This window comes from Capricornis sumatraensis, chromosome 20, assembly GCF_032405125.1.
Source record: "Capricornis sumatraensis isolate serow.1 chromosome 20, serow.2, whole genome shotgun sequence".
NCBI lineage: Eukaryota > Metazoa > Chordata > Mammalia > Artiodactyla > Bovidae > Capricornis > Capricornis sumatraensis.
In genome coordinates this window covers 27730067-27756316 of record NC_091088.1, presented here as the reverse complement: position 1 = coordinate 27756316, position 26250 = coordinate 27730067, and the positions used below count along the sequence as shown (strand labels likewise).

General features: G+C 37.2%; 1 protein-coding gene across 2 annotated transcripts in view; it reads left to right on the top strand.

Annotated features, from left to right (window-relative positions):
* Positions 1 to 26250, top strand: part of RPGRIP1L (RPGRIP1 like) — a 94539-nt gene that overhangs the window by 55027 nt on the left and 13262 nt on the right. Inside the window, exons 17-22 of one of the 2 annotated variants that reach the window (XM_068992476.1) lie at positions 2417 to 2607; positions 2755 to 2835; positions 4327 to 4428; positions 5160 to 5322; positions 6521 to 6594; positions 22721 to 22904. In XM_068992476.1, the coding sequence (XP_068848577.1) occupies positions 2417 to 2607; positions 2755 to 2835; positions 4327 to 4428; positions 5160 to 5322; positions 6521 to 6594; positions 22721 to 22904 (795 nt within the window). The remainder of the gene's footprint in view (positions 1 to 2416; positions 2608 to 2754; positions 2836 to 4326; positions 4429 to 5159; positions 5323 to 6520; positions 6595 to 22720; positions 22905 to 26250) is intronic. The other variant, XM_068992477.1, reaches the window with a different exon arrangement.

The following is a 26250-nucleotide window of genomic DNA, read 5'->3' as shown; positions in this document are numbered from 1 at the left end:
TACTCCATTTATAGTTGTAAAATATTAGCTATATTCCATATTTTATAATATATGCTAGTTCTCTTTTTTATCATTTCTCTCTCTTTATTATGTTCTCTGTTTTATAATTCATTGTCATCACACTTTCCTTTAATTCTTTAAAGATGGTTTTTTTTTAGCTCTTTGAACGTATTTACAATAGCTGTTTTTAGGTCTTTGTCTGCCAAGTCTAACATCCGGATGCCCCGAGAAAGCATCTCTGGGTGACATTCTATCTGTGTATGTAGCACATTCTCCTTCCTGTTTCTGTGTGTATCTCATGAATTTTATGTGTTTTTTTTTTTGCTGTTGTTTAAATTTAGGCATTTAGGACACTGTAGATTCTAACCCTCCACAGGGTTTCTGTTGCTGTTATTGTTTGTTTGGTGACTTGGCCTGTAGCAGTTCTGTAGGTTTGTTTCCCTTGCTATAGCCACTGATATCTCTGCTAAGTTTTAGTTTTCATTTTAAGCCTGAACATAGTTTAGTGATCAGCCTATGGTTGTTGAAAGTTGTGTTCAAACACCTTGAGCTGTCAGGCCCCCAGCCTTTGCCTATGGGTCAATGTATGGCTTAGGTAATGCGTTCAATGTTTAGATAGTCTATAAGTCTCACATTCAGCCAGGGACAAGTAGCTTCTTCTTGTTCAGTTGCTAAGTCATGTCCAACTCTTTGTGACCCCATGACCTGCAGCATGCCAGCCTTCCCTGTCCTTCACCATCTCCCAGAGTTTGCTCAAACTCATGTCCATTGAGTGGCCAAATATTGGAGCTTCAGCTTCAACATCAGTCCTTTCAGTGAATATTCAGGGTTGATTTCCTTTAGGATTGACTGGTTTGATCTCCTAGTTGTCCAAGGGACTCTCCACAGTCTTCTCCAGCACCACAGTTCAAAAGCATCAATTCTTCTGTGCTCAGCCTTCTTTATGGTCCAACTCTCACATCTGTACCAGACTACTAGAAAAACTATAGCTTTGACTATATGGACCTTTGTTGGCAAAGTGATATCTCTGCTTTTTAATATACTGTCTAGGTTTATCAGGTAGCTCTCATAGCTTAGTCAATAAAGAATCTGCCTGCAGTGCAGGAGGCCCAGGTTCAATTCCTAGTTGAGAAAATCCCCTGGAGAAGGAAATGGCAACCCACCCCAGTATTCTTGCCTGGAGAATCCATGGACAGAAGAGCCTGGCAGGCTGCAGTCCACGAGGTCGTGAGAGTTGGACACAACTTAGCGACTAAACCACTAGGTTCATCATAGCTTTTCTTCCAAGGAGCAAGTGTCTTTTAATTTTGTGACCGCAGTCATCATCTGCAGTGATAAGTCTGTCATTGTTTCTATTTTTTCCCCATCTATTTGCCAAGTAGCTTCCTAGAGCCTTTTCTGACTCCTATTGTTCTTACTGAGGTTTAGTAAATTTTCTTGAACAAGTGCTTTCTTAATTTGGTGTATACCTTTGATCAATTTCTGGAGTTCCTAAATGAACTTTTTTGACCATTTTATGTGGTGTTATCATTGCTTTTTGTGGAAAATATTTACTGATCTCTTCAGTCAGCCATTCTGTAAGTCTCACCTGTGCCTATAATAGAAGTTTCTCATCTCCCTATATTCCACCTGTATCCTTTTTTTCTACTTAAAGTCTAGAGTTGTTTAGTTTTTCCTAGCCAGCCATTAGAAGCCATTGAGAACCAAGTAAAGGATACCTCTAAACAAAAGTTATGCTTGAAATAAATATAGGTTTGTTTTTTTCAAGTCAGGGATTTTCATATTGAAAACTCTAGTAGAAGGATTAAAATGTGTGATTCAGTATTACATATTCAGCTAGGTGATACTTTATGTTTTGGATGGTTTGTTTATTTTATAGACATTTTTTGCTGTGCTACTGTTAATTTGGAATGATTTAACAGATCCCAGTAAAATGTATTTAAAATTATAATAGAATAATGTAGTAATATAAGGACTCCTTAGGATATATACATTATTATGTATTATATATAAATTTTAAAGTTTTAATGTATTTTTCTACAGAGACACAAGAATATCAAGTCAAAAATGAAGGTTCTTATTTGAGCTATAACCCAGATAATATCTTAGAAGAAGGCTAAAAATTCTGAAGAATCTCTGAATTTAATTTCAGTGAATTAAAATATTTATAAGCCAATTTTCTCCTCTTTGAATAGGTATTATCTGTGAAGTCTTAACTTTTAAAAGCAGTCTGCTTGAGAAATGAACCTGTCAAAGGTCCTTTTGTCTTATTTTATTCTCTTAAGCCATTTGAGTTGTGAGAAAAAGCTAAACTTATTTGTAAAGTTGTGGGTAGTTTCTTTTTTCTGTTCTTTAATTCTTATGGTAATAAAACTTCCCTCTAGCATTAATTACAATTATTTTTGTAATTTGACAGGCTTATTTGAGTTAACAGATCATAAAAAGCACCCTGCCGGAACCATTCATGTTATATTGAAATGGAAATTTGCTTACCTTCCACCAAGTGGTTCTATAACAACTGAAGACTTAGGAAATTTCATACACAAAGAAGAGTCAGAGGCTGTTCAGAGACTACCTCCAACATCCCCTGTTAGTGCACGAATTGTAGTGAGTAGCAGTGACTTTGAATTTCCTGTAAAATTATTATTATTCCTACATTAGTATTATTATTCCTTAATAAATAGCCACATAAAAGAGAAAAAAATCTGAAAAGTATGTTCATTATACTCAGTTTGACATATTGGTTTATCTTAGGCACCAACACCTAAACCAAGACGTTTAACAACTAAAGATAAGAAGGTATCTTTTATGGATATCACGCCACATCAGCATTATGTAAGTAGTAAACATTCAGAAGACTGCTTCCCCCACCCCACTGCATAACATATATTTGAAATAAATGAATAGTATACCCTACCTGATTAAAGGGAAACAGATATAAAACACTTCTTCCTGTAAAATGTTACCTTTGTAATTGGCACTGTGTGTAAACCTTAAACGATCTTACTCTTGATCTGAATCTTCCGTTGGCCCCATGTCTCTCTCGAGATACTGCCCCCAGTCTTCTTTCCCCATTTACCATAAAGCAAAACAGAACAAAACTCTTCAAAAAGTTGTCTTAATTCTGTCTCCCTGTCCTCAAATTGTTCCTTGCTCACACTAGTAAAACTTTTCCTCATTAAAACCACTTTGGTAAGGTCACAGTGACTGTCACTTTGCTACATCCAGTGATCAATTCCCTGTCCCTTTCTTAATCTCCTGGCAACTTTTGACACAGTGGAATACTTGCTCCTTTCCCTCTTGGCCTCTGGAATACCATCCCTTCCTAGTTTTTCTCCAGCTTAACTTACTCTTCTCATTCACCTGGAGCATATCTCTAAATGCTCAAGTTCCTCAGCAGTCAAGCTTCAGACCTAGACCCCTTCTCTTCTCAGTCTGCACCTAGGTGAAAGAGACCTTATCCAAAAAAACAAAACAAGTGAACAAACATAACAACACAAAGGCATAGTCATAGATTGTCAAAGAAACAAGGAACAAATGTGGTTGCTAGAGGGGTTGAGGGAAAGGAAAAATAGACAAAAGAGATGAGATACAGACCCGCAGATGTAAAATGGATGGGTCATGGATATGAAATGTGCAATATAGGGAACACAGTAACTGTATCTTTGTATGCTGACTCAGCCTAATCACTGCACTTGTTGCAGTGATCATTTTGAAATGTAGAGAAACATCAGATCACTGTGTATTTTAACAGAAAACTAATACAGTGTTATAGGTCAGTTATACTTCAAAACCACATACATGCACTACCATGTGTTCAATGGATAGGCAGTGGGAATCAGCTCTATGGGCACCAGGTGTTCAACCTGGTGCTCTGTGAAAACCATGAGGAGGTACGATGGGGCAGGGGTTTGGGGGGAGGTTCAGGATGGAGGGGACACGTGTGCTTGTGGCTGATTCACACTGTTGTATGGCAGAAGCCAACACAATATTATAAAGCAATTATCCTCCAATTAAAAATAAATTTTAAAAAGCTCATAGAAAAAGAGATCAGATTTCTGGTTACCAGAAGCAGGGGATGGGGAAGGGAAAATTGGATGAATGTGGTCAAAAGTACAAACTTCCAGTTGTAAAGTAAATAAGTATTAGGGATGTAATGTCCAACATGATAAATATAATTAATACTGCTATAAGTTATATATGAAAGTTCTTAAGAGAGTAAATGCCAAGTGTGTATGTATGTGTGTGTGAAAAAGTCTTGGGATGATTTAGGATTTAACAAAAAATAGAAAATAACATATACGCACATTTTCACATTAATATAAGGAGACCTCTACTCTTCCTGAAGATAGGAAGGAAATTTTGCCAGAAGTGGAACATATACCAGGAAGAGAAATTGATATGCCAACTGTTTCACATATTCCCGAGGTATGTGTTTACATTAAAATTATCTTGAAAGGTTTCTTTTTTAAATACTTTGTAATGATCATTGGGACTTCCCTGGTGGTCCAGTGGTTAAGAATCCCCCTGCCAATACAGGTGATACAGGTTCAATCCCTAGTCCAGGAACTAAGATCCCACATGCTGCAGGGCAACTGAGATCGTGAGCCTCAACTTCTGAAGCCTGCACACTGTGGAGACTGTGATCTGCAACCAGAGAAGCCACCGCAACCAGAAGCCTGCACACCACAACTAGAGAGTAGCCTCCACTTGCCACAACTAGAGAAGGCCCACGTGCAGCGACAGAGAGCCCCATGTGCCGCAATGAAGACCTAATGCAGCCAAAAACGAAAAAAAAAAAATTTTAAGAAATCATATCACTGATCGTATTCTATATGACTTCCTTGGAATAGAAAGGTCCAACATATTACCAGTGTAATAGTTATGATTATGCAGACATTAGCAGGTAGTAAATATACATACAAATTAAAGTATAATGTAAAATTCATTTTGAGATTAATGCTTTTTGATATTTAGTTTGTAATCAGATTTTAATTTATCTGCATATTTTCATTTGTGCAGCTTAAGTGATTATTTTCTCATGAATATAAAGTGCATGCCAGTATATTTACTTGCTTTATTATCATTCAAGGGCTTCAGCAAGAATGCTATAAATGTGATATAAGCAATAATATATCACTGTGCTTTTGCTTCTTCAGATTCCTCAGGAAAGCAGTGTAGATAAGGTAAAAGAGAATACTGAGAAAACGCAGCAAGGAAAGGACAACGATGTGTCTTTACTGTCTGAGGGTCAGCTTGCAGAACGAAGTTTGATTTCTTCCGAAGATGAAACAGAAATAACTGAAGAACTGGAACCAGAAGGTGACTTCCTTTTTTAAATTACCATTGTTTCCCTGACTCTGCTTTGTTTCATCTGTTCACGCCTCATAGAACATCTTCATTTAATCATGAGTCTACTTCATGATAGCTGTTTCTTGACAGAAATGATGGGATGTAATTCAGTCTCGTCAGGTGTGGTCAGGTGGAATTGTTGCATATCTTCTTATTTCAAACTCAGAGCACCACAATGGAATGCAAGTATTGTTGCTGACCATGTTCCAAATATATATTTTAAATGACTTTATATTCTCTTTGGGTTCAGTACTATTATCTGGGTTATTCTAGAGGACTTAATTTTTTTTAAATGAAGAAAGAAAGACAACTTACATACAACATGATTTCACTTATATAAACATCTAGAAAAGGCAAACTAATCTATTGTGACAGAAAGCATTTAAGTGGTTCCCTAGGGAAGGATGAATGGAAATAGAAAGATCCAGGAGGAAAAACTTTACAGGGGGCATGAGGAAATATTGGGGGTGATAGACATGTTCACTATCTTAATTATGGTGATGGTTTCATAGAATTATATATTTGTCAAAATACATGTTTCTAAAATGTAAATACAGATTTTGCACACAAATTTATGTGGTTTATTATATGTCAACTTTACTGCAATAAAAACTAAAACTTCTAAAAATATTTTTAAATAGTAGGAATAACTTTATTTTTTACACAATAGTTTAGGTTAGGCTATTGGAAAATATGATTCTCATGTTCTTTAAAAATTTTTTATTTTAATTTTATACTTGAACAAGCAATATTTTTATTCTCTTTTCTCTCTTATAAAATGTAGTTCAGTTCAGTTGCTCAGTCTCATCTGACTCTTTCCAACCCCATGGACTGCAGCACACCAGGCTTCCCTGTCCTTCACCATCTCCTGGAGCTTGTTCAAACTCATGTCCATCAGGTTGATGATGCCATCCAACCCTCTCATCCTCTGTTGTCCCATTCTCCTCCTGCCTTCAGTCTTTCCCAGCATCAGGATCTTTTCCAATGAATCAGTACTAAAATGTAATGTAAACCTAATTATCTTCAGTGCCAAAAAAATTCAGACATGATTATCATATTTTTCTTTTATGGTTATCCTTGTAATGTATGCTTATTTCTCTCCACTTCACAGGGTACAAATGTAATAGGTGTAACAGATTTAAACCAGTAAAATTTTATTTCTTAACAGATGAAGAAGACAGATCAGCTTCTGACAGTGATGAGTGTATTATTCCAGGTTCTATCTCCAAGAATATCAAACAGGTCAGTAACCTGATATCAACCAAAAATGTTCTGAAATAAAGCTGCTTTTCATTCATAGTTTGTCAGTCTCCATATATGAAAATCTTAAGGAAGAATATTTCTGGGAAAAATTTTATGTGTTATCATAATCTTATCCAAGTAATTATCTAGTATAAGAAAATTTTATTTATACTTTCATTAGATAATGGGCCATAACATTTAAGTGTTAGTTTTGCTTACATGTTTTAGAGTACCTAACATCTGTAGCTTCAGTAGTTACTTGTTCAAATCAGTTGACTTCTCTGACTCCTTCGCAGAACCATTATACAAAGATATATTAAATCAAATCTGAACTTTAAAGAATTTCCAAAATGTGAGAGTGCCTTTAAAACTATAGTAAGTTACATATGTAAATTCATAGACTGTTCATATCTAAATATGTCACTGATAAACTGTTAAAGTTATTTCATTCTACCCAAAAATTAAACTTTCTTAGAAGGTAATTTCATATACATATACTTTGCTTGTTTTGTAGCACATTGCTGACAAGTAGTATATATATAAATTGACATTTTGAAAAAAAAGTTATACTTTAATTTACATAGGAAGTATCCCACTTACCAGAGCATTTTTCATTGTCGGAGAGAAAAAACGTTTTATAAAGTAAACGTAAGTAAAGTGGTAGCTTTTTTATTCATCCAAGTTAATTTTCCTGGAATGATTAATTGTATTCCTTTAATTTTTTTAGAATTTCCCCTTTAAAAAAATAAAAGAAAAAATAGAATTTCTGCTTTCTTGTTTTAAGAATTGCAATACTTATTTCAACTCTTAAAATCTCATATTTTTAGCTTAATCTCTCTGCTGAACAAACTCATAGAACAGAACATTTCAGATGTCACAGGTGCCTCCATAAAATAGAGAAACCCATTGTTTCTGTGACTGAGAAATACAAACAGATGATTGATAAATACTTCATCTGTCCAAAGTTTTATTGTCATTGTTATATGATTGTTAATTATCATAACATCATTTAATGTATAGCATACTGATATATGGAATTCTCCAGTATTCTTGCCTGGAGCATTTCATGGACAGAGGAGCCTGGCGGGCTACAGTCCATGGGGCCACAAAGAGTCAAACATGACTGAGACAGTAGCACTTTCACTTTCACCCACATTAGGGTTTTCCAGGTGGCGCAGTGATTAAGAATATGCCTGCCAGTGCAGGAGACATGGGTTCCATTCCTGGATCAGAAGATCCTCTGGAGTAGGAAATGGCAACCTGCTCCAGTATGCTTGCCTGGAAAATTCCATGGACAGAGGAGTCTGGCAGGGGTCCATGGGCTCTCAGAGTTGGACACGACTGAGCACACACTCAATCACCCACGTTAAGGAGTATAATCCACCTGACTCAGTCTGCCAGCTCAGATGTTAAATCTTGTCCAGAGACACCTTAACAGACTTACCCAGAATAATGTCTGACCAAACATTTGTATACCTCGTGGCCCAGTCAACTTGACATATAAAGTTAACCATCACATCATTTTACTAAGAACACTCCATTTAAGAGTAGTAAGCCTGCAAGTTTGATTCAGATATTTCTTTCTCACATTCTTCACATTTCTTTCTCAGTAGTTCTGCAAGACTCTGCTTACTTTCATCATGATTTTTGGATACCTTACATGGTTTAGCCTTTGAACATAAAAGTATGAGATACTGAATCAGTCCTAGGGCCTAAGGGACTAGTACCAAAGGATTTACTTCTCTAGCAGATTTACAAACAGCACTCATCTGTGTTATTATAACTCAGTGATTCCCAGGGATTCACCATCTGCAATTGGTAATCACGTCTCCCTAAGGGAGTAAATAGAGCATTCTGGCCCTGCCCTCAGGAAACATTACACTAATGGGGAAGATGTGTTCATGAAAAGTCAACTATTAAATCATCAGTTAAATTACAATCTAAAACAATCAGGAGACAGTATCACCAATGATTAGTAGATATTTGAGCTAAAGAATAAAGCTGTTCAGGGCCCATCTCCCTCATTTTCCAAATAAGTAAAGTGAGACCTTGAAATAAGATGACTTGCTGATAGTCATGCCACTAATTAAGGAAGTTCAGAGGAAGGGGAAATTTAGAGTGATTTTTCAATAGACTTCACTAAGGATATGCCCATAGTCTGCTCACCCACCCTCTTTCTTGTGAATTTTGGGTCTGCTTTTTCTCATCTTAAGATGATTTTTTTCTGCTTCACTTGCCCAAAGATAGCCCCACAAAATGCCCAAGCCCAAAGAGAAAGATCTGATAGCTACGTCTAGCCTCTGGATTGGATCCATGTTTATCAGTTGTGGTCCTTTGACCCATTCAACTGTAGCCAGTCACATAGTGAAAAGCAGTGTCCACTTTGACTGTAACATCTCAAATATGGGGATACATGGCAGCAAGCACAAAGTCACGTGCATGCTAGTGCTGGCAGGGGATGCACAGTATGTTTCAGAAATAAGAATACACTAACTAGAGCAACCTTTCTGCAGAACAGGATAGAAGGTTTCAGATGGAGAAGACTAAATATTTTGGATTTTATCTAGGAGATACTAGGGAGACATTGCAACAGTTAACTTTATTTTCTAAACATTGTATTCATCATCTAAAAATCAGTTTCAAAGAATGGGGAAACGTTATCTAAAATTTTATCATCTCAGACCAGAGATTTTCAACCCGGGGCAGTTTTGCCATGCAAGGGATTCATTTTGGCAATGTCTGGAGGTATTTTTGGTTGTCACCCTGGGAGGGACTACTACTGGCATCTAGTGGATAGAAGTCAGGGTTGCTGCTTAACATGCTACAAAGCACAGGCCCCACAACAAAGACCTGTCTGGCCCAAAATGTCAGTAGTGCTGAGGCTGAGAAATCCTTTATTAGATTTTTCAGCAGAATCATGTATATATTGAAAGCATTGTTAGCATCTCATTGCAATTGTACAGTGCTCTTAACTAAGAATAAAGAATTTAATTTAACAAAGAAGTTTAATGAAAGAGCTATTCCTCTGAAATAGTCAACTAATTCTAATGTACACATATATTTTTCCTTTGGAGTAAATTGCATTTTTTCCTTATTACTTCCAGAAAAGTAATTTGTGTTACTTTGCTACAGCCTAATACAGCCTTCACTATCAAAATGCGACTTCCTATGATGATTTTTGATGCCATCTCAGAAGTGTGAATTATTGTTTCAAGCAACCAGCTATTCTAAGCAATGCTTTATGCCTTGGTAGCCATTAATTAAGTTCCCATGTGGTTTTTCAAATTCTACATTTAGTAGAAGGTACTGACCAGTACCTTATGTTAATAAGTGAAATTTAGTTTTATTAAACCATATTAACAAATACAGTAAAATAGTATAACATCTGTGAACACAGGAACAAAACACAGGAGATCATCATAATGGTGAAATACAGCATTTTCTAGTGATTGTACCAGTTTTTCTGTGTGCTCCTTTTGCAAATCATTTTATACCAGTCATGGAACTTTTTTCTTTATAAAGAGTGCAAAAGTGGTACAAAGAACTGAATACATTTCACTCAGATTCATCAGTTGTTAATGTTTGCTACACTCGTTTTAATCATTTCTATTCTCTCTCCTATATACATTTATATGTATGTATGCATTATATACATACATTCGTACATACATAGTTGTAGTGAATCATTTGATAGTTACAGAAATCATGCCCCTTTATCCCTAAATATTTCAGAATAATAATACAATACTATTATCTAATCTACAATTCTTAGTAAAATTTTGCGGTTGTCCCTGTATTATCACTCATAGCAAGTTATTAACCTGGTCCAGGATCAAATCTAGATCACACATTGCATTTAGTTGTCATGCCCCTTTGTCCTCCTTCAATCCATAATGGCTCAGCCTTCCACTGAGTTAGTCTTTCGTAACATTGACTTTTTCTAAGAGTGCAGGCCATTTATGTTATAAAATGTCCTTCAATTTGAATTTGTGTGATTTCTCCCCTTATTGAATTCAACTTATTTGTTTGGGTAGGAATCCTACAGAAGCAGTGCTGTGTCCTTTTCAGTGCGTGAAACCAGGAGACACAGAATGTCATTTTGTCCCACTGCTGATACTGACTTTTTAAGTGTAAAAACTTTTGTGGCTCCTTAATTTCTTCTTTCATCTCCTCTTTAAGAACTGCTTCAGATAGAAATCTCAGGACACTATTATAATAGCTTTCTTTGGAAGGTAAGGTATTACTGAATGGCTAATATGTAATATCTCCTTTAGTTCTCACAACTGTTCTTCATTCATTAGCATCTGCTGTGTGTCATACAAAAGCAATCCATGGCTTCCAAAAATTTACAGTGTAGGGGAAGTACAGTTATAGTGCAGAGGTCAGTGCTGGGAGACTGGGATGCACAACTGCTCTGAGAACATTCAAGAAGGGTGCCTAACTCAGCACGAGGGACCCTCATCAGGGATAGCTTCCTAGAGTCAGTGAAGCCTGAGCCAACTGTGGAAGATGATTAAGAGTTAGTGAAAGCAAAGGAGAGCCATTATAGCCCAAAGGAATAAAAAGCGTGAGACTGAGAGACTGCAGAGACCATGGCTTATTCTCAGAGTCAGAATGGTTTTAGGATGGGCCAAGCCTAGGGCATACGGAGAGAGCCCCAGGAGATGCTGAAACGATAGGCCTGTCCAGAGCATTGAGGCCTCTGTATATCAGCTGAGGAAGCTGAAGTCTGTCCTGAAGTTCTATGAGCAGCCAGTGAAGATTTTTAAGGGAGTAGGATGATCGCTCACTCATTAAACAGGTGGAGTCAGTAAGCATTTACTGGTATCCCCAGCCTTGTTCTAGGGACTGGGAATTTAGCAGTAAGAGAAATAAGTCTCTTGCTTTGGGGGAGCTTACACTCTTACATCACATTTTAAAAGATCTTGTTATCAATAGTACAAAGAATAGAGGCACAGAGATTAGTTAAAAGGTAATTAACCCTACTCTGTGGTTATCTCCACTGTGTAGAAATGTTTTAAATTGCCTTTACCTATAGCTATAATGTCACCAAATTGAGACTAAAAGTAGTGTCCTAGATAAAAATCATTTATGCCAATTACACTCTGAATTTCAGTCCTGGCCTGTACTATGTAAGCAATTTAAGATCATTCAGTTTCTTTTTTTCATGTTACAGAATCTGACAGCTCATAGTTACTTTTTAGAAATGTCGATCCTTAAAAGGAATCTAACAGATTTCCCAGGACTTAGACATATAACTCGGTTCTTCTCTTTTCTTCATGTCTGTGATGTATAATTAATCATAGATTACTTCATTTTGTTTCATTTCATTTACAACATTTATGAGCTTCACTTTGTCAGAATGAAATGCTTGTCCCCTCCTTTCCTTTCCAAAGTGGCATAATTAGTGTTAGCATCTTTTTTAACAGGCTACATAAAGTTTAGTGGCTGGATTAAATCAAGTCATTAACATAATGTGCTACCCAATTTGCCCCTATCTCTCTTCATTTCCAGGACATCAAAGTGCCACAGAGCACCAGTGTAATTGGGCCTTGCTGGCCTGTCAGATTCCGTCAGCCTGATGACTGCTGCTGTTACTAAAAAGCTTCTAGGCATGATAATTAATGGGGGTGAGGGTTGGGAGGGAGACTGAGAAATGTAAAACTTTGGACATTTCTCTATGAATATTTTATTAATTTGAATAATCAGAAGTTAACAGTATCAATTTGATGTATAATACATTGATTAAAAGCCTTGTTTTAGGTCCTCAAAATAGATATCAAAACTGAAAATTTGCATCTGCCATGGCATTAAGGAAAAAAGAATTATAATCCTTCTTTCACATTATTTCTAATTTTTATCATTTAAGCAGTGCATCATTCAGTTTTCACAACTAAATGCATTGCCTTCAGCTCACAGATTTGTTAAAGTGTGCCCACAGGTGAGAGTGAGAAATCACAGGCTAAAACAGCAATGCTCTTTTTTGTGCAATGCATGTTTACATCTTTCTCCATTCCTAACTAACAGCAGTTTTGTAAAAGCTGCCATAGTCAGTCAGATTAAAATGCATTTCCACCTGGAAGCCAGGTTCTCCTCAACAAAGTGAGCAGGTATTCCCAGGCAATCACAGTAGTGATGTCCAGCAAAAACGTTTTAAAGCTTTTGCAAAAGACAGAATGCATAAAACAATTCACTCCTGTTGGCATTCATGTATTAAAAGTGATTAAGTCACTTCAGAATCAAATATGATATCCTATCAGTGGGTAAAGTACACTCCTCCCACTGTTTTACATATAGAAGCTTAAGCTACATTACTAAAAATATTGTATTACTCTCCTGATATTAGTTGCTTTTAAAATTATTTTTAATGTTTTGCAACTTAATTACCTCTTGCTGATATACCATGAACTATATACTGCTACATATAGCAGTATATATAGTATATACTGTATATACTAGTGTATATACTGTATGTATAGTATATAGTATATACTATATATAGTATATAGCAGTATACTCTACTTCTTTACACATGTGCATAATATTACATTGTATAGCTAAACTTTATTTTTTTAAATAAGTGCCTTTTCATGGACCCTTTGGTTTCTATCAATTTTTGCCAATATAATCATTTCCAGCTGAAATGCTTTTATACATAATGTGTGAAAATTACTGTTTTCTGACATCATGTTTTTTGTCAAACTAATGAGTAAGAAATTATATCACTGATGATTCCATTTTAAAAGCAAACAAAAAGATATATTTGTACATACATGCTTATGTATTTTTATATGAGCATACAGATCTAACATTGGGGTTCATGTAAGCAAAGGAAAGGCTTCTCAGGTAGTTCAGTGGTAAAGAATCTACCTGCCAATGCAGGAGAAGCAGGAGACATGGGTTCAATCCATGGTTTGGGAAGATCTGCCCTGCTAGAGAAAATGACAACCCACTTCAGTGTTATTGCTTGAGAAATCCCATGGACAGAGAAGCCTGGTAGGCTACAGTCCATGGGGTCGCAAAGAGTCGGACATGAGCACACACAATCAAAGAAAATGTTTGAAAGTATATAATCAAAACATTGTACTGCAGTATCTCTGGGACATGGGTCTGGGTAAGAGTCAACAAACTATAACCCATGTGTCAAATCCAGCCCTCTACTTATTTTTGTAAATAAAGTCTTATTGGAACACACCACACTCATCGTTTACAGGTTGTCCGTGGCCTCTTCATGTACAAGAGAAGAGATGAGTATTGCCAACAGAGACCATTATAGCCTGCCATGCAAAAAATATTTGCTATCTGGCCTTTACAGGAAAGAAGCATCTGCCAACTCCTAAGTTAAGGAATGGGAGGAAACGAGGAACTTTGATCTTTTACTTTCTAGGATTTTTATTGTTGAATTATTTTTAGTGATGAGTATAGACTGCTTCTGGGCTTCCCCAGTGGCTCAGCGGTAAAGAATCTACCTGCAGTTCAGGAGATGTGGGTAAGATCCCTGGGTTGGGAAGATCCCCTGGAGGAGGGCACAGCAACTGACTCCAGTGTTCTTGCCTGGAGAATCCCATGGACAGAGAAGCCTGGCGGGCTACAGTCCATAGGGTCACAAAGAGTCAGACATAGCTGAAGCAACTGAGCATGCACACACGCAGAGACTATTTCTAAAAAAGGGAATAATTTGTTAGCTAATTGTGTACTAAAATGTTAACTAATAACTAAAGAATAGTTTAATATGAGTTGTAGAAGCTTATCTATAAATATCTTAGAGAGGGTCAATAAATAGAGGGTGAGTCTTTTCTGGTTTAGAGCCATGGATTGCCCAAGTGTGGTCCTCAGACTAGCAGCATCAGGATGACCTGAGAATTTGTGAGCAATGCAAATTCTTGGACCCCATGCTAGACCTAATGAATCAGAAACTGAGTCTGGAGCCCAGCAATCTGTGCCTTGTCAACTCTTTCATGTTGTCCTGGGATATGCTAAAATTTGACAACCACCGCTTTAGGGAAAGGCAGTACTTCTCACCATGGCTACAAGTTAGAACCACCTAGGGAGCACATTTAAATGCCAAAGCCCAGGCTCCACTCAGATCAGTTAGACCAGAATTTTCTTTAAAGCTCCCCGAGTGATATTAGTAGGCAGCCAAAATTGAGAGTCCCTGTTTTATCACATCTGTTCTCAATGATGGTTAAAGTGGAACGGCATATCAAAATCACCTGAAATTGAGGGTCATTTAAAAAATTCTTCCCTTCTTCACAGCACTGCCATAGTAAGCCACAGTTAATGATGGAGATGTGTTATATCCCTCAGGTGTACTAGGGAAAAATACTCCAACCATTGCTTTAGAACATGTGGTAACGAGCTTCTGTAATTTGCTGACCATTATAGATACAGTGATTTTCATGGTATATAAAGGAGACAATGTTCTAAAAATAAACACTCTCAACCTCAGCATCATTTTGATCTCCAACACTGAAGTTTTTACTATTTGTATTATTTGTTCAACACAGTGTGTTATAATAGAACATATGATAAAAGAAAGGTTACTGCCACTGATGAAAACTGGATTGAGTTTGTTTTGTTTTGTTTGTTAAAAACATTATCATCTTAACAGTTTGTGCTCTTCTTTACTCGTATTTCTCCCAAAGAACTATTATTATTTTTAAAATCAAAGACTTTTCAACCAAAACTTGCATGAAGAATGGATTTGATTACTAATAAGTGGAAGCTCTGGAGCCTAATATGAGGTCTGCTGCTGCTGCTGCTAAGTCGCATCAGTCGTGTCTGACTCTGTGCGACCCCATAGACGGCAGCCCACCAGGTTTCTCTGTCCCTAGGATTCTCCAGGCAAGTACACTGAGTGGGCTGCCATTGCGTTCTCCAAGTATGAGGTCTAGGGGACTCTTTTTGAGGCTCTGAGGTGCTTGTGCCTACCCCCAGCCTGAAGAAGGCAAGTTATAAGAATCATCTTTAATCATTAATCATTCCTACCTACTCTACTTACTTGTGGCTCTGTCAGTCCCAATGCTGAGTTTGACTTTTTGAACCAAATATTTTGAGCTTGTCTTAGACCTCACTTAAATTAAACTTTTATTATTAAAGGTCACAGACATAGATTCATAACCTTCCATTTCCATTTTGTCTCGATTATTATAAAGTACCAAGTTCTTCATAGTCTTTATTTGAATTTATTTACACACATACACAAAACATTTTTATGACAATAAAATAACACTCATGTAAATTTGTGTAACCATTAGGAAAGTAACTTGATAATCCTGTTAAGTTAAATTTCTTATATCTGTCACCCAGCAATTCTAAGAGAACCACTCACATACACAAGAAAACAAAGGGATATTCAATGCAACACTGTTTTAATTGCAAAAAATTCTGAACATTTTGTTCATCAATAGAGAAACAGACTCAGTTCAGTTCAGTTGCTCAGTTGTGTCTGACTCTTTGTGACCCCATGGACTGCAGCACACCAGGCTTCCCTGTCCATCACCAACTCCAGGAGCTTACTCAAACTCATGTCCATCGAGTTGGTGATGCCATCCAACCATCTCATCCTCTGTCGTCCCCTTCTCCTCCTGCCTTCAATCTTTCCCAGCATCAGAGTCTCTTCCAGTGAGTTGGTTCTTCACATCAGGTGGCCAAAGTATTGGAGTCTCAGCTTCATCATCAGTCCTTCCAATGAATACTCAGTACTGATTTCCTTTAGGAGTGCCTGGTTGGATCTCCTTGCAGTCGAAGGGACTCTCAAGAGTCCTCTCCAACACCACAGTTTAGAAGAGAAATAGACTAGAAATTAATTACATATATAATATAAATGGAATTCTGTACAACAGGTAATATTAATGAGTTAGATTTCAATTATAACCATAAATCTCAAAATATTGCATTGAGTGAAAAAATTGCAGAATAATTCATAGAGGATGGTATCATTCATATAAAATCTAAAAACAGAAAACAATGTTATTGATCGATATATACATACGTAGTTCAGTTCAGTTCAGTAGCTCAGTCGTGTCTGACTCTCTGCAACCCCATGGATTGCAGCACGCCAGGCCTCCCTGTCCATCACCAACTCCCAGAGTTCACTCAGGCTCACGTCCATTGAGTCAGTGATGCCATCCAGCCATCTCATCCTCTGTCATCCCCTTCTCCTGCCCCCAGTCATACGTAGTAGAAAATATAAAAGCATGATTGGGCATGATACACATCAACTTCAGGATAGTGGTTACTTCTGGGAGAAATAAGAAAGGACGGGAAAGGAATTGGGAGGGGGCACTTTTCCCTGAATCTGAAATATTTTATTTCTCCCACAATAAAAACAAAAAGATTTAAATCAGATATAGCAAAAAAGTAAAATCTGTTTAAGATGGTGAATACTTGAACATGTCAAATTATTTTCTTTATAGTTTAAAAAGTTAAAGAAATGCTTGTTTGCTGAAGAATTAAGAATGAAATAAAACTCACATACAATCTCCTGCAATAGTGAGATTTAAATCTAACTGACTGAAACAAGTTCCAAACCTTTATCAGAGGACATTCTCAGTTAAGCAATACTGTGTTTAAGAGCTGTCAAGTTGAATTAAGTTTTTAGAAGCCTAACAATCCAACCCCAGTGTGGCTGCTATGATTGTTGAAACCAGAGGAAGAATTCAGCATGATCTTCTGAAGTAAAACATTTAAAAAAAAAAAAATGTAAGCCTGCCAATAAAAGCCCAAGTAAATACTATAGAGAAGTATGGCCTAACATGAGAATTATAGCATCAGTCAGGAAGCAGGAGTGGAATTGAGCCAAAATCATGAGAACTCCAATTTTTTTTTCTCTGAGAGTAATACAAGCTGTCATCACATTTCCAGAGCATTCAATCACATAAAGTATAGTGTCCATCCATACAGTCAACTGAAAGGAAGTTGCACACAGTTCTTATTTGAGAGATTTCTGTAACTGCTGCTCACCACAATCAGAAATTTTAAATGCTCTTTTTGTATGCTGATGCTGACATCTGGCTAACTAGGGAAGCTAATAGGGTAACCGGTGAACAGGAGAGAAAATGTGCTGAGAAGTACTGAGAGGCCCAAAGCCCATTCTGGCTAGCTAACGTATTGTATGAGCAGAGTGTCATTCAGAGGAATGACCACGTGGGTTCCTCTGGTGGTCTTGAACAGACGTTATTCTGGCATCCATCTGGAACACTGTGCTTCAGTCACTGTCATGTGAATCAGTATATTGTTATCCCTTCCAGTTCACCTAATTGAACTTTTTTTCCTCATTATTTCATGATGAGAATTTGCAAACACACAGAGAAGCTGATATAACAATACCCTACCTTAGATTCTACAAAACTGACCCGTCTTTGAAACAGTATTATTCAATTAAAATCTAGACTGGCAAGATTTCTATGTTTTTCAACAGTTTCAACTTCCCACAATGTAGCAGACACAATCAATATTTGCTAAAGGAGCTGCACTAATAATTGCAGCTTCACATATTTCTGGCAATATAGAAAAGATATTCACAATATATAGAAGATCCTCAGCATTCCCTTGACTCAATGTCATTAAGTATTTATTGAGAGCCTCCTAAGTGCCAGATCCTAGAGAGGATGTTAAATAGCAAAAGATGAATAAGATATGGTCCTGGCCTCCAGGAATTCACAGTCTACAGAGCGAGGCAGATATGTAAACAAATCCATGAAATCCAGTGTGAGTGAAAAGTGCAGCGCGGGCCCAGAGGAGGAACCAAGTCAGTCTTGGAAATCAGGAGTAATGCCCTCATAAAAGGAGTACATGCGTGGCCCAGGGCTTCAAATAAATGGAATTTTGTCTGATAGAGATTTCAGATGCAAAAGCTCAGCAATAGAAACAGTACACCACAGGTCTGGGGAAATGGCTAGAGTATAGGGTAATAAGTTTTCAAGCAGAAAGGTGATACCCAATTTGTTTTAGAGAAGGCTCCCTGCCACCAGAAGAATAGTTGAGGCTACAGGCCGGAGACTAGAGGGAGGAGGGCCTCACCTTTCTCACAGCCATGAGCATAGAGCCACTTATTTTTTGAGTGTGTACTGATACAGTCAGCAAGATCTGGCTTCCCTAGTGGCTCAGATGGTAAAGAATCTGCTTGCAGTGCAGGAGATCCGGGTTCAATCCCTGGGTTGGGAAGCTCCCCTGGAGAAGGAAATGGCAACCTACTCCGGTATCCTTGCCTGAAGAATTCCATGGACAGAGGAGCCTGGTGGGCTACAGACCAGGGGGTCTCAAAGAGTTGGACGTGACTGAACAACTAACACTCCACAGCAAGACTATAGTCCCTCTATAACTAAAACAGCCTCATACCACCCGTCTGTCTGCTTGGAAATCAGGAGTAATGCCCTCATAAAAGGAGTACATGTGTGGCCCAGGGCTTCAAATAAATGGATTTTTGTCTGATAGAGAAGATTTCAGATGTAAAAGCTCAGCAATATAAACAGTACACCACAGGTCTGGGGAAATGGCCAGAGTATAGGGTAACAACTCTACCAACCAGTTATCTTTTGTGATTCCTTCTGATTTCTCCCCACTTATTCTGTAGTGATTATTGTTTGTTGTTTAGTCCTGAAGTCGTGTCCAACTCCCTTGTGACCCCGTGGACTCTAGCCCACCAGGCTTCTCTATCCATGGGATTTCCCAGGGAAGAATACTGAAGTGGGTTGCCATTTCTTTCTCCAGGGCATCTTCCTGACCCAGGGATCAAACCTGCATCTCCTGCTTTTGCAGGTGGATTGTTTAGCCCTGAGCCACCTGGGAAACTCTCTCTCTCCTTATTCTATGAAACTACTTTCTAACTATTGGAAACTGTTGAATTAGTTCCTTCCTCAGATCATGTGAGAACATAAAAGAAGTTTCTCTAGAGGTAAAAATGAGAAAAGAAACCACATCTTGTTTTGTCTTTGTATTTCCAGTAGCTGACACAGTGTTGAAATATCTTCAGCTTTCCTTAATTCAGTGAACCACTGAAATATTTAGGAAGTTAAAGGAATAGAGATGAATGAATGAATGATCTATAGGATATGGTGGGTGTGAAAATGGAGATTTGCAAGAATGGCTCCAAGGTCTCCTGGTTGTGGGTGACCAGGTGGACAGTGATGTCATCAGCTGAGATAACAACTATCAGGATGAATGACAATGGTGGAGAGGAGAGATCGTGAGTTCATTTTTACACTAAGTTGGAGTTGTCTGCTACACAGTTGATGTGCTTCTTAATCTTCAGAATCTTTGCATATCATCTGCTGCTGCTGCTGCTAAGTCACTTCAGTCGTGTCCGACTCTGTGCGACCCGATAGACAGCAGCCCACCAGGCTCCACAGTCCCTGGGATTCTCCAGGAAAGAACACTGGAGTGGGTTGCCATTTCCTTCTCCAATGCATGAAAATGAAAAGTGAAAGTGAAGTCGCTCAGTCGTGTCCGACTCTGTGCGACCCCATGGACTGCAGCCTACCAGGCTCCCCCGTCCATGGGATTTTCCAGGCAAAAGTACTGGAGTGGGGTGCCGTTGCCTTCTCCAGCGTCTAGTTGAACTTTTGATTCACAGAGGCATGAGCAGAACCAGAATTGTTCCAGCATTGAAAAAGAAGCTGGCTAGGCCGATTAGCCAAAATTTATAATGTTTGGAAATTGTTTATTCAGGGCATGCTTCCCTAGATACATACTATTTGAAACTTATCGCTTTTTGGACTTAGGTTGATTCGTGTCACCTTAAAGGAACAAAGAAATAATAACTGATAACTCTGTTAAGTTAGAGAATTAAAAAGGACATAATCTAGAGTTAAGGAGGCTGGGGTGGTGGGAGGGAAACTAAGAAAAAAGAAAAAATGATCTGAGCCAGAAAGCAGAGAGACATCATAAAAAGAACTGTAAAGCTTTTTTGAGGGAGGGGGTAATATAGTGGGTTTCTCTTGGTTTATATGGTTTTGGTATTCCGTTTGTTTGTTATCCAAGTATCTACATTTATTTAGTATGTAGACTATATTTTGTATATAGTCTTATTTGACAGCCCAAGTTCGTTCTTGTAGTAATACAAGTTTTCATACGGGGATTGTACAGTTAATATATTATTAATTTTTAAAAAACACTTAAATAAATTTGATTCCCTTGCTATTTAAAAGTTAATTTGTCTCTTCATTGGATTCTGTGATAACCAGATTTTAAATTCCTCTCATTCACAATGTGAAAATAACTATGTATACACCTCTTTTGCCTTTGTTATAAGCTCTTTTCTTTTAATTCTTTTGTGCAGAAGCAGTCTAACCACAGCACAGGAATGTTTTATGTTATTGTCATAACAATTCTAAGTTTGTCAAATTGCAAGTTATATAAAAGACTTAATTATGCATTGTGCTGCAGTTGAACCAGAAGTATAAAATAGTTTGTGTGTATGCTGTTTTGACAACCACAATACATTTTAAGGAAAAATAATATTTAAAATGTTTTCTTTACTATGTTAGTCTTTGGCAAGCAGAGAAGGGCTTTTCTGAAGTGAGATTAGACAATAGAGCCAACTTCATTTTTTATGCACGTGAACAGAGAGGGCTTGAGGTTATTAGTTGAAACCGAGTAACCTTTCCAGGCTTTCATCTCTTTCTTTTCAAATTTGAATATGAAAAGCATATTCAAGTCAAAGACCATCACTTTAATGACATTTGGCAGTCATTTGATTTATTAGGTTTTAGAAAAAATTTTCCTTTAAATATTTCATCATACTATGCTAATCCTAGTAATATTGCCAGCTGCAGCCTTGTACCTGTATTAGTGGAGACAGAATGGTGTGGAATTTTCTCTGTCATCCTAGTAAAATTTCCATGAATCTACTGAATAATAAAATAACCTTATTGAAATATTCAGATTTGGGTTTTTAGTTAAAGTGTCTTAGAATACATAATAAAAGAAAATGTCTTTTGAAAGAAGGGGGTAAAATTACTTCATCAAATATTGAGGGGGTTTGCCAGCAATGGAAATTGTTCTTTATGGGAATATTCTCTACAATAGGGTACTTAGGCTTTTCAGTTTGATTAATTATATTATATACTTTGAAATATCAAAATAGTAATTGCTATGATGAATTTACACACTGATTTACATTTGACAGTGAATTCCTAAAAGTTAGTTATATAAGCAGGTCTTAATATCAGGATTTTTAGTATTATTTTAAGTTATATAATTTACAGTAGCATACCTCTGAATTTAATAAAGAGAGATTTAGTAAGCGGGAATAAAGAACAAATTTTTAATTGTAAACATTTAAAATTAAATTCAGTGTAAACATTTAATTGTGGGATTATCTTGGTGTGATCTAATTTTTAAGTCATAGTCTATCATTTGTTTTAAATTATTGTTCAAGGAAACATATGACTCACATATAATGTTTGTTACACTAAAATCTATTAAATAAGGATTGAGATGAAAATTATACAAATATATTTTTTCATTAATTCTGTAAAAATGAGATAATAAAGTATAAGAAAATTATGTTAAATTCAATAAAAAATTGTCTTTTGTTTGAAAACTTATTACTCATGAAATGAAATATGTTATGGAAGAATACACAAGAGAATGAGCTGTAGCCCTACTTAATATGGATTCATACAGTTATTTATGTTAGCATAATAGCTATAAAGTGTTCAACAGGCTTTAATCTTTGAATAACCGAAACTTTCTCAGGTACCATAGAATAAAATAAAAGCAGTGATAAACATGTATTTCACTACATAGTTTGAAACAAGGCCAGCTGATGTGTGTCATTCTGAAAGCAATTGGAGATGAAGACCTCATAATCTTCACTCCTGATGGACTACTAGGGGGTATTTATAGTCTCAAATGTAAATCAGGAGACTATTGCCATGACACTGTTAACTTCAAACCCTGGGGCATTAGAAGCTCATTCTCTCTCTCTCTGTCGTGAATAATCTGTCATGTGTAACTAGACTGTAGGGTACAATACCTTCCGAAAAAAGAAATCAACGAAGGCCAGTACCTTCATGTTTTATTTAAAATTGACAGTGACAAAAGAGTAAAGGATTTTTTTTTTGTTCATTTTTTGTTGTTGTTGTTTCTTTATTGTGTTTTGTTTTTGCTCTTTAAGCAGCCACCAGAAAAAATCCGGATTGAGATCATAGCCCTTAGCCTTAATGATTCCCGAGTAACTGCAGATGACACTATCCAGCGACTCTTTGTGGAATGCAGATTCTACAGTCTTCCTGCTGAAGAGACACCCGTGTCACTTCCCAAACCCAAGAGCGGCCAGTGGGTCTACTATAATTATAGCAATGGTAGGTATGGTATTTATAATATAGACTTTTATCTGTGAAGGAAGCCAAAGGAACACAAGAAAGTACAATTGTTTAATGTTCACATAAAATCATGGAAGTATAATCAGAATAATTAATGAAAGTCAAACCTGTAGCATAAGGATTAAGAAATTAATTTTAAAGTTCAGTTGGCCCTTTGTGTCCGTGGGTTCTGCATCTTCAGATTCAACTAAAACACAATGGAAAACACTTGAGGAAAAAAATTCCAAGCAATTCCAAGAAGCAAAACTTACACTTACCATGCATCCACAACTATTTACATCGTAAAGTTTCATAAGTAATCCAGGGATGATTTAAAGTATACAGGATGTGCACAGGTCATATGCAAATACTATGCCATTTCATATAATGGCAGCATCCTTGGATTTTGATAGCTGCAGGGATCCTGGAACCAACCCCCCCTTGATACTAAGGGACAACTGTAATGCTAAAGTTATATCAAAAACAGTGGGAAAAAGATGTTCTAGATCTTCCTGCGATATCACAGTATCAGTAGAAAAATGCCACCTGCATCTAAAGTTGAATTTAATTTAAAAAATGTATTTCAAGGGGAATAAAAGTACTATTTTTTTAATCATGATTCTAACAATTGAATGTCCAATTTTTTACCGCTCAGTATTGTCACATAGATGTTTTTTTACAATATACGTGTATATATACATGTATATCTCTCCTAGTGTCTAGATGTTCAGGATTTTAATTGAGTGATGTAAGTTTTTACAGTATCTTTTCATTTTTAGCCCACACATCCCTTTATAACAGCCAGCAGGTTTTCTGTTTTAAGGCTTTATCATCTATCAGCTGCTGCTGCTGCTGCTGCTAAGTCGCTTCAGTTGTGTCTGACTCTGTGCGACCCCATACACGGCAGCCCACCAGGCTCCACCGTCCCTGGGATTCTCCAGACAAGAACACTGGAGTGGGTTGTCATTTCCTTCTCCAATGCATGAAAGTGAAAAGTGAAAGTGAAGTCACTCAGTCGTGTCCAACTCTCAGCAGCCCCGTGGACTGCAGCCTACCAGGCTCCTCCGTCCATGGGATTTTCCAGGCAAGAGTACTGGAGTGGGGTGCCATTGCCTTCTCTGATCTATCAGCTAGTTCACATGAAAATCTGCTGGGCCAGTACAGACCCAATAGGCACTCTGTAAATTCTTAGATCAACCAACTTTAGAATGATTTTAAGGATAGTAGGTATCAGTGTATAATTAGAGGGGAGTAAAAAATCTTATCAGGCTGCCATGACCATAAATTAAAACTGCTTATTAAGTTCTTCAAAAGCCCTATGTTAAACCCGAAAGATGGAGTGTTGCATTATCTTTAGCAAAACAGGCCATCTCATGCTAGTTGAACACCAATATTTTTTTCTCACAAGTTTTGTAAATTTCATTTTGATCAATATGTACAGTCATACTATTGTGCCAATAGGACTGTGAATGCTCATGGTTGGTTGGTTTGTTTTGCAACTGGCATTTTCAGAAACATGTTCACTGCTTGAGATAGTAATCATGAGTATGCAGAGATCTGGTCTAGTCAGCCTTGTATCTACAGTTCTTACTAGTTATGAGAACTTGGGCAAGGTGTTTAAATTTCATGATTCCCCATTTTATCTATTGAATAAGGTGCTAAGAACCCTTCCAGTTCAGATTCTATTATTCTATGATTAAGAAGTAGGTTGAGAAGTCCCTTGAGGAATAATAAGTAGTGTGGTCAGGATAAGAATCTGATTTCTCCTTCCTATCACTGACCTGATCTAACAGAACATTTCCAAAGACTTCCTCACACTTTCTAGAGATCTTTTAACTGCAAAGTATCAGAAAAGTAAGCCATAATCACAGTATTTATTAGTAATGAAAAAACTGTTACTGAACTAATTTTAATGAAGGTACTCCCAAGAAAAGAGACAAGCTCTTCTGTTTTTTTTTTTTTTTAATTATTATTCATTGTAAAGGTTAGCAGGAGACTGGTTGAACTGACAACAAAGTTGTTTTTTAGAAGTTGGTTATGCATTGAGAAATTTGGCCATGCAGCACAGCAGATGTTTCCATTTGCTTAAGGAGCAATGCACGTTATTCTTTGGGGAAACCTGTGGTACATGCTCAAGTTTCCTGGATTTTGTTCAGTCTCACATGATGACCTAGGTCTGTTTGGGCTTTTTGTCAGTTGCTAGGCTGGGGCTTCCCTGATAGCTCAATTGGTAAAGAATCCACCTCCAACGCAAGAGACCCTGGTTCGATTCCTGGGTCAGGAAGATCTGCTGGAGAAGGGGTAGGCTACACACTCCAATATTCTCGGGCTTCCCTTTTGGCTCAGCTGGTAAAGAATCCACCTGCAAAGCAGGAGACCTGGGTTGGATCCCTGGGTTGGGAAGATCCCCTAGAGAAGGGAACAGCTACCCACTCCAGTATCCTGGCCTGGAGAATTCCATGGACTGTATACCCCATGCAGTGACAAGTAGTCGGACACAACTAAGCGACTTTCACTCATTTCAGGTTGGTTAGTTGGCATTGATTTGGTTTTTTGGTTTTTTGGTTTTTTTTTATATTTTCCTTTTACTACAAGATATACTACTAACTGGTATTTTAGTATTTCTGATGAATTATTAATAATCACCTGATAGCAACAAGAAAACCAATAATCTATTTGAATTCTTTAGAAGTATTTACTATACTTTTCTGCAGCTTCTATTTCTACCTATTGAGTTTTGACTATATAGAATTTTCAAGGTTAATTGAATTTTAAGGATATTTATATGGTGGGAAGGGAGAGAAATGTACTTTGGGCTTAGAAGCAAATTAATGCTGTTTTATATCTATTGTATCTAAAACAATGAAGTCCTAGATCATCAGCAGATTTGAGAAATAATTAACCTTGTAGAAGGCTTATTTTTCACTTAAGGAAGACATATTGAAAGTGCTTATTTTTAAATTAATATGTTTGCATCTTCTTCCTTGTAGGAGAATCTCCTTGAATCTTTGCTTCATAAATAACTTCTCTCATTCATCTAATTATTGTAATGATTTAACAGTCACTTGTTACTTGATATAAAAGGTCAATATAATATAGCCTTCAGTTCAGTTCAGTCGCTCAGTCGTGTCTGACTCTTTGCATCCCCATGAATCGCAGCACGCCAGGCCTCCCTGTCCATCACCAACTCCCAGAGTTCACTCAGATTCACGTCCATCGAGTCCGTGATGCCATCCAGCCATCTCATCCTCTGTTGTCCCCTTCTTCTCCTGCCCCCAATCCCTCCCAGCATCAAAGTCTTTTCCAATGAGTCAGCTCTTCGCATGAGGTGGCCAAAGTACTGCAG